The sequence below is a fragment of the Cololabis saira genome, chromosome 10 (assembly GCF_033807715.1).
Source record: "Cololabis saira isolate AMF1-May2022 chromosome 10, fColSai1.1, whole genome shotgun sequence".
Classification (NCBI taxonomy): domain Eukaryota; kingdom Metazoa; phylum Chordata; class Actinopteri; order Beloniformes; family Belonidae; genus Cololabis; species Cololabis saira.
In genome coordinates, this window is record NC_084596.1 from 983,627 (window position 1) to 997,715 (window position 14,089).

The 14,089-nt window shown below is 39.5% G+C and overlaps 1 protein-coding gene across 1 annotated transcript in view; it reads left to right on the forward strand.

Moving 5' to 3' along the window:
- The first annotated feature begins 1,381 nt into the window (after positions 1-1,381).
- The window catches only part of LOC133451730 (NACHT, LRR and PYD domains-containing protein 3-like), a 66,718-nt gene continuing 54,010 nt past the window's right edge, over positions 1,382-14,089 (forward strand). Inside the window, exons 1-3 of the mRNA XM_061730873.1 lie at positions 1,382-1,630; positions 2,920-3,024; positions 3,768-3,855. Of these exons, the coding sequence (XP_061586857.1) occupies positions 2,951-3,024; positions 3,768-3,855 (162 nt within the window). The 5' untranslated portion in view covers positions 1,382-1,630; positions 2,920-2,950. The remainder of the gene's footprint in view (positions 1,631-2,919; positions 3,025-3,767; positions 3,856-14,089) is intronic.

The following is a 14,089-nucleotide window of genomic DNA, read 5'->3' on the forward strand; positions in this document are numbered from 1 at the left end:
CCTGTTTGTTTCCAACTGTTCCAGCTGTTTCCAGCTGTTGTAGACATTAAGGAGCTACAGAGCAGGTAAAGTTGTTTTATTTACATGTTGAAACGTAGTTACACCTTCAATGTACCCAGAAAAACCCTTGTTGTCCTTATCTCTTTGATTCACTCTGACCGGAAAAGCCGGAAGCTAAACAAAGTATCAGCTAGCGCTCTGGGGGTTTTGCACCGCAGAGAAATGGAGTGACGGAGAGACGGAGAAGTCCAAAAGTTTGCGATGGCGTCACGGCAACGGCATTGCGGCAATGGCGACACAGTAATTAATGTGTCCACTAGAGGGCAAATAAATGCATTTAAATGCAGTAATTAATGTGTCCACTAGAGGGAAAATAAGTAATTTTAATACAGTAACTTTTATGGCCACTGGAGGGAAAATAAATGCATTTAAATGTAGTAATTTATATGTCTTATAGAGGGCAAATAAGTAATTCTAATGCAGTAATTTATATGTCCACTAGAGGACTAATAAATGCAATTAAAAACAGTAATTTATGTTTCCATTATAGGGCAAATAAATGCATTTAAATGAAGTAATTTATGTGTCCACTAGAGCGCAAAAAATGCATTTTAATGCAGTAATTTATGTGCCCACTAGAGGGCAATTACTTGCATTTAAATGCAGTAATTTCTATGTCCACTAGAGGGCAAATAAATGCATTTAAATGCAGTAATTTATGTGTCCAATAGAGGGCAATTACTAGCATTTAAATGCAGTAATTTCTATGTCCACTAGAGGGCAATTAAATGCATTTAAATGCATTATTTAAATGTAGTAATGTATGTGTCCACTAAAGTGCAAATAAATGTATCTAAATGCAGTAATTTGTATGTCCAATAGAGGTAAAATAAGTAATTTTAATGCAGTAACTTAGGTGTCCACTAGAGGGCAAAAAATACATTTTAATGCAGTAATGTATTTGTCCACTAGAGGGCAAATAAGTAATTTAATTGCAGCAATTATTATGTCCACTAGAGGGCAATCTTCTGCAAAGCGGCCACTAGGGGGCGTCCCAATTTGTTTGCGGTAGTTTTTGAACACCTTATGTCCATAACTAACATGCAAAATATCAAAAACTTGTCACCAAGTGCACAATCGGTATGATTTTTGACGTATTCACCCCCAGCTATTAGTTTTCAGCCAGCTGGGGTTTCCCCTCAATCCGATCACGCTGCAGAATCAGAGTCAGTGCAGCCAGAGACCTGCTTGCCAAGCGACGCCCCCGGCGACGCAGCCGAGCCGACACGGGAGCCTTGACGCAACTGCAGCATCAGATCATTTCCAGGAAGGATATAAGGGTCAGAACTGCCGGCCAACCCTTGTGAGTTCATTGTTCTCACTCGTGTGCTTGGCCGTGGTTTCTCTGGAGTCTTTGATTATATTTGTGGATTTTTGTTGAGGACTTTTTTTCCTGTAATTCGTTACAGTGAGTTTTCTTTCCCGCTGGCATTTAAGGAGGCAATTTTTGGAGAAAATAAACTATTCCTTTTTTGGGCTAAATCCTGAACCTGTCTGGTGTCGTGCGATTGGGTCCGAGGACAGAATTCCTACATCCTTGGATGTACATCCTTGGAGTGTAACGTTAACGGTACGTTTCTGAAGTTATGCAACTGCATATGTGTGATATGTTTCAAATCAATATCGTTAAGTCAATTCTTGTATTCTGAACCTTGTTGTTCAACTTTATTCACGAAATTTTGACTTTTTCCTCAACATTTTGCCTTTTTTCTAGAAATTGTACTTCAACATTATTCTCAACATTTTGCCTTTTTTCTTGCAGTGCATAAGGAAAAGAAAATCTTCCTCCTCTAAAATATTATTTTTATTTTCCTCCTGCCCTGATTCTCTTCCGTTCTACTTGAGTGTGTGGATTCAGACGTGAACGGATCGTCCTGACTTGGTGGTCGTGGGTCAGAGTTTTCTCTTTGGTTCCTCCTTCATGCAGTTTCCTTCTACTCTGATAAAGACTCATGTGATTTCCTGTAAACGGAGCTGTGTGGTGTCTCTCACCCGGATTAACCCTTTTACGGCTCATTTATGACCCCGGGTGGTTTCCAGGGTTAACGCATATTATAAGCTAAAGGGACAAACTTTGATTATATCGTTGGTTTTTAGCTCGCTGTCACACTTCTTCACTTGGTCATTCCAGGGATTGTTTTGCTGAGTTCATCCACGTCCAGCAGGAATAAATAAGCAGGTAAAAACAGGAAGGGGAAGGGAGGAGCTTCCTCCTCCCTTATGTGGAAACAGATCTAGATAGTGTCCGTCTGCGTTCAAGGGTCAGATGGAGCGTTTTTACTTCAGAAAACTCAAGTCGGTTTATTTACACTCCCATCTATTGTGAAGCTGTTCAGTTGCTGTGAGCGACTGTAAAGGTTTAATCAGGGCAGGAAACGGGTCTGTCCCGGGTCTCAAGAGGATTCTGTCCACCAGCTGAAGGTAAGGTGTTTATCCCTCTAGAGCAGCTGAGCAGCTGTTTCCAGCTGTTTCCAGCTGTTTCCAGCTGTTTCCAGCTGTTTGAGACATTAAGGAGCTCCAGAGCGGGTAAAGCTGCGGGGGGGGGGGGGGACTTTTACATGACGAAACGGATTTACACCTTCAATGCACCGAGAAAAACCCGCCTGAAATCGGAAGTGTCATGCAGAGTCTCAGACCCCGTTTACACGGAGCAGAAACACTGGTGTTTTCATGCATTTTTGTTGTTCGTTTACACCAAAACGAATAGTTGTCCCGATCTCTTTGATTCACTGAGACCAGAAAAGCCGGAAGCTAAACAAAGTATCGGTTTAACGCAAAACAGAACCTTAATCCAGGCTTTAGAACACATTTGTCCCGCTTGTATCAGGTAAAGGTGAGTTGATGTTTTTTCCTCTGCAGATGAAGGCAGGAAGTGTGTGAAGGCAGCAGCATGTGGAGGTGGAAGTGGAAGAGGAAGGACGAGAGAGTTCCTCCGGAACAGAGGAGAGGACGAGGAGCTCAGAGGTGAGACAAGTCCGCCTAAACCCAGACCAAGACCAGAGAGTAGGGACGACCCGATACCCTTTTATCACACCGAGTACGAGTATTTTAACTTGTGTACTTGGTGATACCGAGTACCGATACGATACTTCTACCACAAAAATAACTAGGCTAAAAATGCAATGAAAAATGCAATTAATTGGAAGGCAGGTTTTATTTGCAACAGATAAATTCAATAAAAATAAATAAAATGAATAGAATAACTATTTTAAACAAAACTCAGCCGGCTGGGCTTTCCTCCCCGGCCTAGCGCTAACTGACAGCCCACTCAGTCTCAACACCGTGGGTCGTCTCTTGTCTCTTTCCATTGTCTGTTTCTTTTGCAGAACCTGAGCTAATGTTGGCTGTTGTGGTCTTGCAGTAGCATTAGCAACTCCGTATCCTCAGCTGAGGCTCAGAACAGAGCTAATTATTCAAAAATAATCCACTTCAGAAGTTTGTAATGATTTGTTCAGAACACAAACAATAGAGGAAGAGACAGAACGTTAATAAAGCAATTAAGGTGCAGCAGAGATGGTTTGTGATGCAGAGTTCAAGGTGAATAACACAAACCTTGACTTACGCGTTTGAGTGGATGACTGAAGCAGCCGTCTGTACATAGAGAGTTATTTCTTCACAACAAGACTTCAGAAGCTGTTACTTGGACCTGTCAACCAATCACAGTCAAGCATCTGCAGACCAATCCTCTGTTCTCTCCATTTCTGCAGCATTCAGCCTCAAACACATGACGATGTGACGTCTGAGGACCAGGATGACTCCAGGGAAGTGATGACCTCCAGGAATGACAGCTATACTGTAAGTCAAACTGCTCCCAGTCTTAAATCACAACCTCCTTTGTTCCTGAATGAGAAACTCAAGAGTTCCTTGTTCTTCAGTTTCTTCAGCTGATGGAAGCAGAGATCTCTCTCTTTCAGAGCAAATGATGTTACAGACAACGAATACATCATCATTCCAACAGACCCGTCAGTCGATGCTAACGCAGAAGGGACAACTTTTGAAATTCCTAATTTGACCACGAGAGGCTCCAGAAGTGAGGCAGTCTCGTAGTCTGTAATTCAATTCAATTCAATTCAATTTTATTTATATAGCGTCTAATACAACAGAGTTGTCTCTAGACGCTTTCCAGAGACCCATACCCAGAACATGATCCCCGAGCAGTTATTACATAAACAATGGCAGGTAAAAACTCCGCTAGTGGGAGAAAAACCTTAAGCCAAACAGTGGCAAGGAAAAACTCCCCTTTAGGAGGGAAGAAACCTTGAGCAGGACCAGGCTCATCAGGGGGGACCCTCCTGCCGAGGGCCAGACTGGTGGGTCAGGGACGGCAACAGCACAGCAGGCAGGTGGAAGCAGCAACGGGATGACCAGGGGTGGGGACCGCAGGCCAGCACACAGCTCCCGAAGCTCCGGCCCAATCAGCAAGTCCCAGGTTGGGGTGCAGGGTCAGGGAAAGACTTGTGCTCCGTAATGCAAGCTACAAGCCACCCACGACCACCTTCAGGTTCCGGTGTCCGGCAAAGGATACTGCAACATGGACAAAAGAGAGAAAAGGGAGGAGAAGGGGGGGCCAGCACAAGAAACTACAGGAGCGACTCTGACACACTAAAGTTTACACTACCTAGAGATTTACCAACACCAGCTAGAGGTTTACTAAACACTAACTATAAGCTTTACTAAACAGAAAGGTTTGAAGTTTAGTTTTAAAGGTGGAGGTGGTGTCAGCCCCCTTAACCCAGATTGGAAGTTGGTTCCATAGTAATGGTGCCTGATAGCAGAACGCCCACCCTCCAAATCTACATTTAGATACTCTAGGAACTACGAGTAAACCTGCACTCTGAGAACGGAGAGCTCTGACAGGAACATAAGGCACTATCAGGTCTTGCAAATAATGCGGAGCTAAGCCGTTTTGGGCTTTATACGCAAGTAATAACATTTTAAATTGGATTCTGAATTTTACGGGTAGCCAATGGAGCGACGCTAACACTGGAGAGACGTGGTCTCTCCTGCTAATTCCTGTCAGTACTCGTGCTGCTGCATTTTGGATCAGCTGGAGCCTATTCAGCAAATTACTTGGACATCCTGCTAACAACACATTACAGTAATCCAGTCTAGAAGATACAAACGCATGAACTAGTTTTTCTGCATCACTCTGCGAGAGGATTTTCCTAATCTTTGCAATATTACGGAGATGGAAAAAGGCTATTTTACAAACCTGATTGACATATGGTTTAAACGACAAATCCTGATCGAAAATAACACCAAGGTTTCTCACAGTTGCACTGGAAGCCATCGCAACACCATCTAATCCCTTCCTAAGATGCTCTGGACCAAGAATGATAACCTCTGTTTTATCTGAATTTAGAAGCAAGAAATGTCTGGACATCCAGTCCTTGATGTCCCTAAGACATGCCTGAAGTTTAACTAACGGTTCTGTTTCATCCGGCTTCATAGACAAGTAGAGCTGCGTATCATCAGCATAACAATGAGAGTGTATGCCGTGATTCTGGATTATACTTCCCAATGGCTGCATGTATAAACTAAACAAGATTGGCCCTAGCACTGAACCCTGCGGAACACCATAACAGACCCTTGACTGTTCTGAAGAAACCTCATGTACATGAACAAACTGGAACCTGTCAGATAGATATGATTTAAACCAACATAGAGCTGTCCCTTTAATCCCAACAACATGCTCTAACCTGTGCAGTAAAATGCCATGATCTATAGTGTCAAAAGCAGCACTGAGGTCCAGTAGAACCAGTATGGACACTAATCCCTTATCTGAGGTCCAGTAGAACCAGTATGGATACTAATCCCTTATCTGAGGTCCAGTAGAACCAGTATGGACACTAATCCCTTATCTGAGGTCCAGTAGAACCAGTATGGACACTAATCCCTTATCTGAGGTCCAGTAGAACCAGTATGGACACTAATCCCTTATCTGAGGTCCAGTAGAACCAGTATGGACACTAATCCCTTATCTGAGGTCCAGTAGAACCAGTATGGACACTAGTCCCTTATCTGAGGTCCAGTAGAACCAGTATGGACACTAATCCCTTATCTGAGGTCCAGTAGAACCAGTATGGACACTAATCCCTTATCTGAGGCCATAAAGAGGTCATTCGTGACTCGAACCAGTGCTGTCTCTGTGCTATGATGCATTCTGAACCCTGATTGAAAGACTTCAAACAGATCATTTCTATACAAATAGTCACATAACTGGCTTGAAACTGCCTTTTCCAGAATTTTAGACACAAATGGAAGGTTGGAAATTGGTCTATAATTAGCTAAGGTGTCTGGGTCAAGAGAAGGTTTTTTAAGTAAAGGTTTAATTACTGCGACTTTGAAAACCTGTGGTACATATGCTAAACTTAGGGATAGGTTAATTTGGTCCAGTATTGTCGTACCAATAAGAGAAAAAATACGCTTGAATAGTCGAGTCGGGATGGGGTCTAACATACATGTGGTTGACTTAGCTCTATTAACGAGTGAGGTCAGCTCAGGGAGGTCTATAGGATCAAAACAGTCTAGAGACAAGTCAGAGCCTAGGGAAGTCGCTAAAGCTGAAGAAACGCCCACAACCGGCTGGTTGATTTCTTCTCTAATTCTCATGATTTTACTGTTGAAGAAGCCCATAAAGTCCTCACTACTGAGAGCTGCAGGAATGCACGGCTCAACAGAGTTGTGACTCTTTGTCAGCCTGGCTACAGTGCTGAACAGAAAACGTGGGTTACTTTTGTTATCCTCTATCAACGTTGAATAATAAGCTGTTCTGGCTTTGCGAATGGCTTTTTTATATACTATTAGAATATCTTTCCATTCACGATAAGAGTCTACAGACCTACAAGAGTACCACTTTTTTATCCCTTTGCTTGGTTTTAATATTTTAGTGTTTTTTTTTTTTTTTTTCTACTGATGTTTTAACTTATTTTGATTCTTATCTTGGGGCCGCCCTTCTTGTTCTTTGTTCTTTTAGCCAAAGCACTGTTGTCACTTTATCTTATCCTGTGTTGTTGAGTGTATGGTTTTATATTGTATGAGGAGGCACTCACTGTGAACCAAATTTACCCAAGGGTACTATAATAAATCTATCTATCTTTCTATCTATCTATCTATCTATCTATCTATCTATCTATCTATCTATCTATCTATCTATCTATCTATCTATCTATCTATCTATCTATCTATCTATCTATCTATCTATCTATCTATCTATCTATCTATCTTCCTTTCCATTTTACGCACGTTTTGTTTCAACATGCGGATATCTGAATTATACCAGGGAGTTAAGCTCCTGTGGCTAGAAACCCTCCTTTTCAAAGGAGCAACTTCATCTAAAGCTGAATGCAACAAATCAGCAGTGTTACTAGCAAGGAAATCAACATCTGCAGAGGTAGAACCCAGGTCACTGGCCTCGACTACATCACTATTTCGCACTGTCGTAAGATAAGCAATGGCCTCCCTAAATTTAACAATAACTTCATCAGACAAACATCTGCTAAAATAATACCTCCTATTTTGCACTTCAACATCAACAAAATTAAATTCAAACGTTATTAAGTAATGGTCGGATAAAAGGGAGTTTACAGGTGACACCAACAGACCATCAGTTTCAACACCGTAGGTGAGACAATAGAGTCTCACAATAGAGTCTCCAATCACCAGGGTCGGTTTCTCAACGGGTGTGTCGCTGAAACGGTGGGAGACGGAGAGCCCATGCTAAGATGCTAACGGAGGCTAACGGACAGAAAATGTATCGGTGATTGGTGACAGTGAAAGTTACGGAAGAGAAAATGAGCGAGTGTTGAAATAAAGACAGTAATGTACCAGATATGGTGCTATTTTACCAGAAAACAGTCTAAGTTTAAGACAAAAAAGTCGGTAGAGGAAGAACCGGACAAACGCTCTGACAAAGCTGAAGTAGAGCAGCTAACGTCTGAGAGGATGTTAGAAACGTCTACCGCCGTAGACGGGGTGGATGAAAAACTGAATGAAAAACTTTATTTTCGAACATGCTAAAAAAATATATATATATATATACAAATATATTTAAACCAAAGAACAATAGTTAAATAATAATCATGATAAATATAGTATAACACAAATCATAAAAATCATAAACAAAAACATGCCTCACTGGCTTTTTTTTTTTTTTTTTTTCCTTTTCTGCATGCTCGAAATGGAGCAGGGAAGTTTAAAAAAACGTATTTAGCCCTGCCCCGGTTATCCACAACACAAAACATAATTTGCCACCCTAAATTAAGCCATATACATATACACATACATACATACATATACACATACACCTACATACATACATACATACATACATACATACATACATACATACATACATACATACATACATACATACATACATACATACATACATACATACATACATACATACATACATACATACATACATACATACATACATACATACATACATACATACATACATACATACACATATAATACTCAATATACACCATGGAGCAATACATTATACTTTATACATTATGCATTTAAGTAGAACCTTTCTTTGGCATATATCATACAGTATACTGGTCAACATACATACATCATACAAATTCAACTATCTAACACGCTATTTTTTTAATGTAACTCTTCCTGTCTATATCTCATAATAATGCATTCTTTATATCTTTTTTTGAACTGGTTCACACTTGAGCATTGCTTGAGTTCTACATCTATACTGTTCCATAGCTTGACTCCGCATACTGAAATACAGAACGTTTTAAGTGTTGTCCGAGCCACTCTGGTTTTTAGATTTAATTCCCCCCTTAAATTATACCCCCCTTCTCTATCAAAGAACATCCCCTGAATATTCCTAGGGAGTTGATTGTGTCTTGCTTCATACATTATCAAGGCAGTTTTATATTCAATAATATCTTTAATTTTTAAAAGATATGAATTTGAAAATAGTCTATTAGTATGATCTCTATATCCAGAATTATGTATTATTCTTATAGCTCGTTTTTGGAGTATAGTTAATACATTCAGTGATGATTTATAAGTATTTCCCCAGACCTCTGTACAGTAGTTCAAGTATGGCAATACCAGGGAACAGTACAGCATGCGTAGTGAGTTATAATTTAATAAGTGCTTAGCTTTATTTAAAACTGAGACACTTCTAGATAATTTGTTATGTGTATATTTTATATGAGATTTCCAGCTAATTTTATCATCAATTATTACCCCAACAAATTTGTTTTCTGAAACTCTCTCAATTTCAACACCATCTAACTGTATTTAGTACTTTGTACTAAATAACATTAGTTTAGTTTTAGCCAGATTTAACGACAATTTATTTTTTATCAAACCACCTTTTTAACTTATATAATTCAGATGTGACCTTGTCCAATAGCTCCTGTAAGTTTTTTCCAGAACAAAATATATTTGTGTCATCTGCAAAAACTACCATTTTCAAGATCTTAGATACATCACACATATCATTTATATATAAAATAAACAATTTTGGACCCAGTACTGACCCCTGTGGGACCCCACAAGCAATGCTCAAGCATGTAGACACAGACTCACCCAACTTCACAAATTGTTTCCTATCACTTAAATAACTTTGCACCCAATTTAACACTATTCCTCTAATCCCATATCGTTCTAATTTATTAAATAATATATCATGATTAATAGTATCAAATGCTTTTTTAAGATCTATAAATACCCCAGCTACATAATTATATTCATCTATAGAATTCGTTATTTCCTCAATAGAATCCATCAATGCCATAGCTGTTGATCTGTTTACTCTAAATCCGTATTGACTGTCACTGAGTAGACAGTGTTTTTCAATGAATGCATCTAATCTATTGTTGAAAAGTTTTTCTAAAATGTTGGAGACTTGAGGAAGTAAAGAAACAGGTCTATAATTCGTGAAGTTGTGTCTGTCCCCAGCTTTAAATATTGGTATCACTTTAGCTATTTTCATGCCATCAGGAAATTTACCGGTTTGAAATGATAAATTGCAAATGTATGTTAGTGGTTTAGAAATCCCTCTGATTATCTTCTTTACTAGTTTCATATCTATATCATTACAGTCAGTGGACATTTTATTACTACAGTTATCAACAATATCTATAATTTCACTCTCCTCTACTGCTGAAAGAAACATTGAACATGGATTTCTTTCTATAATATTGTCAGTGTATTCTTCAGATGTCACAGGATCAGGAATATTCTCAGCCACGTCCTACATTCACAAAGAAGTTATTAAAGCTGTTAACTACCTCATCCATATTATAATCATTAGTGTCCTTATCAATAAAATATTGTGGGTAATTCACCTGTCCAGATTTATTTTTAATAATACTATTTAATATATTCCATATTCCTTAAATATTATTTTTATTGTTATCTAATAGTTTGCTATAATAATCCTTCCTGCATCTCTTTATAATATTAGTTAACTTGTTTTTATATTTTTTATATTTATCTTCTGCCTCCTTAGTTCTTCTTTTAATAAATTATCTATACAATGTGTTTTTCTTTTTGCATGCATTTTGCAGTCCTTTAGTGATCCACGGTTGATCTATATAATTATGTTTTCTGTTATACTGTTTTATTGGACAGTTCTTATCATATATTATTTTAAATATTCTTAAGAAATTGTCATATGTTCTATCAATATCATTTTCTGTATATAAAGATTCCCAATCCTGTGCATTTAAGTCATTTTTAAGTGCATTGATGGCTTCCTCTGTTTTTACTCTTCTAAATTCCAGCTTGGGTTCTAACACATTTTTTTTACAATTGCAGTCATATAGAGTAAACACAGGTAAATGATCACTTATATCATTAATTAATAACCCGCTCCTTGTCTTATTATCTATATCATTAGTAAATATATTATCTATTAATGTAGTACTATGGGATGTAATCCTACTGGGTCTAGTAATGTTTGGATGTAAACCTAAACTATACATTGTGTTAATAAATGCCTCTGTCATTCTATGATTGCTTGATTTCAAAAGATCAATATTAGTATCACCAGCTATAAATAGTACTTTTTGATTATTTAATGTATACATTTCTTCTACCCAGGCATTAAAAACTGCAATACTAGTATCTGGTGTTCTATATATACAACTAATCAATACATTTTTACTATTCTCCATACATATTTCAACTGTTAAACATTCTACTAAATTATCAATCACAGTTGTCATATTTTCTATCACCTTATAGTTCAAGTTACTATCTACATAGACAGCTACTCCTCCTCCACCTTTGCATTTCCTATTTATATAATTAAATTCATAACCCTCTATCCCAAAGTCCACACCTTTTTCCTCGTCAATCCATGTTTCTGATATGGTAATTATGTTGAATGGTTGTGTGAAGCGACTTAAGTACTGTTTGATTTTTGTGAAGTTAGTATACATGCTTCTACTATTAAAGTGGATTATTGATAATTGTCCAGCAGCCTTGATTGTCTGGTTATATTGTTCATCAGTATATATGGATATATGGATGAGAAGGTAGCAGAGGTTGCTCAAGTGTTCAGTGATCCAGTGTGGACCTTGATCCAGTTTCTGAACCTCAACCAGGTCTGTCCCCCCGAAGATCTCCGCTTAACCCTTTCATATTCAGGAGGTGGAGACGCAACAAAGAGCTGTTAGTGCAAGTGATGCATCTCCAGATCAGAGCTCTTGAAAAGAGTTGACCATGAGTTGACCCGTTTCCATAGCTACGTCACCTCAACGCACACACGTTGACGTCAGTAAACACACCACGTTAGTTCCTTCGTTTCGGTCAGACGTTGACTCTTATTTTGGCTCCTTTGAGCGCATGGCTACTGCACTAAATTAGTGTTGGTCTCTGCCGTTGCAGTGCTAACTTGAAAAGAACGGTGTTGCACGCCTATGAACTTGTCCCTGAAGCAAATGGACAAGGTTTTAGAAACTTGATTCTAACGTATGGAACCCTGGTCCTAGAGAGCAGCAGGCCTGCATGTTTTAGATGTTTCCCTTCTTCAGATACAAATGACTGTGTCACTAACACACTTGTGCAGACCTGAATGAGAAGCTGATGACGATCATTAATTAGAATCAGGTATGTTGATGCAAGGAGACATCCAAAACATGCAGGACTATGGATCTCGAGGACCAGAGTTCCCTACCCCTGTTATAACGTATAAAAATGTGTTTCCTCTAAAAGTTACACAATCCCCAACTGCTGAACGGAGACGCACCTCGAAATTGGTGTGTAAAAATATATGTTCAACCATTGGTGACGGTGAGTGTTTTCATTGCCATAAGAAAAGACACCTGATTGCAGCAAGCCTTGTTCTAATAAGAAAAGAGAAAAGATCTAGGATCCCTGGTGGTGTGGGATCTGTTTGTTTCAGACATGCCCACATCAGACACACTAACCTTTGAGATGCTCAGACCGTCAGAGCCAGCAGGTCTAGCTCCGCCCCCTATTGTGTTTGCTGTCTGTTACATGCAGCGTCGCCCAAAGTTATCCCGAGTGTTGCAGGTCTTTAGTCCCTTTGTCCTGAGGATTGTCCTGAAGGTTGTCCACATGTCCTGAGGATTGTCCTGAGGATTGTCCACATCAGTGATTCTTAACCATAGGGCTGCGGCCCACACTTGGGCCGCGAGTGCCATCTAGTGGTCCGCAAAAATAATTCTGTTTTGTACGTGTGGGCCGCAGGGGCCGCGGGACTGCATAACAACTCCCGAGCAAATGAGGAGAAGACACTACAGCTAGCTGTACGTCTAATAGTAAGAGAAATGATGTGTATTTACAAAGAAAATCCTTCATTTTGCACAGAGTACGTTTAGATCCGCCAGGATCAGGGATCGATTACTTTGGTCTGCGCCCAGAGTTAGCGAGCGCGGCGTGATCATTTATCCTGACGCATCCCCGCGGCCGGAGAGGTCACTCCGTCGTTACTGCTGAAGGATTGTACATGTAGATGCGTGGGCTGACGTGTCTGCTGGACTGGACTGTTGTTCGGGCTTTCTCAAAAGCATCGGAAAGTGACTTGCTGGAGCGGCCAGAGAGCTGCAGGCTCTGGCCGTCGCAGCTGATCAGGCTCGGATGAAACCCGACACGCGCAGTCCTGACAACTTATTCATGTAAATAACTTAAAGTAAAATCAAACTAAGTTTTATCCCCGCTCTATTTTTAAATATGCACACTTGTAGCCTATGCTTGTCTGTGTGTGTGTAGACGGCGCCTTTCCACACGGCGCGCCATGTGTGTGTTTTAAATCCAGAAATGACACACAAAACTGAGGGTGCTCCTTTCCACACGGCGCCGTATGGTCGTCAAAATACGGTAATTAGCTTGACTCTTACAGAGATGAGAAGCGTAACAGGTGGAAAAGGAAGTTCAACCCAGAATGGACAGATTCATCCTGGTTCAGTCTTCCCACTGGGACAAAACCAGTGTCTCATACGTTCAGAGACCGTGGCGTTCAAAGTGCTAAAGTGAAAGGCCACTGAAACAAAACACAAAGTTTTTCATCAAACATATCCACTCAAGTCTGAACTGAAGTCACAGAAAATAAACTGACCACCTTAAAACACCCATGTTTGGGTGCACATACAGCTGTGAAGCAGCTTTCTCCACAATGAACATAATTAAAACTAAATATAATTCCAGGGTCATCAATGAGCACCTTCACATGTGTATGAGAACCTGACACCATCCAGCCCAGATTTAAAGTCCTGACAGGAGAAATTAGAGCTCAGTTCTCTCACTGACCAACAGAAATTTGGGGCATACAATTATAAGAGGGGAAGAAAGAGAAACTGCAAAACTATTCAATTTTTAAGATGTGTTTATATTCATTTATTATAAAAATGTGTTGAGACAATTAACAAAGAAAAGGGGAAATTCAAACTGCTGGTAGAGAAATAAAATAAGATAGCATTTGAAAAATAAAATAAAATCTATTTTATTTTCAAGAGAAAAAAATATGTTTACAGTTTTTCACAATTGTTTAAACACATTTCCTGATTGACAACCTCACTTT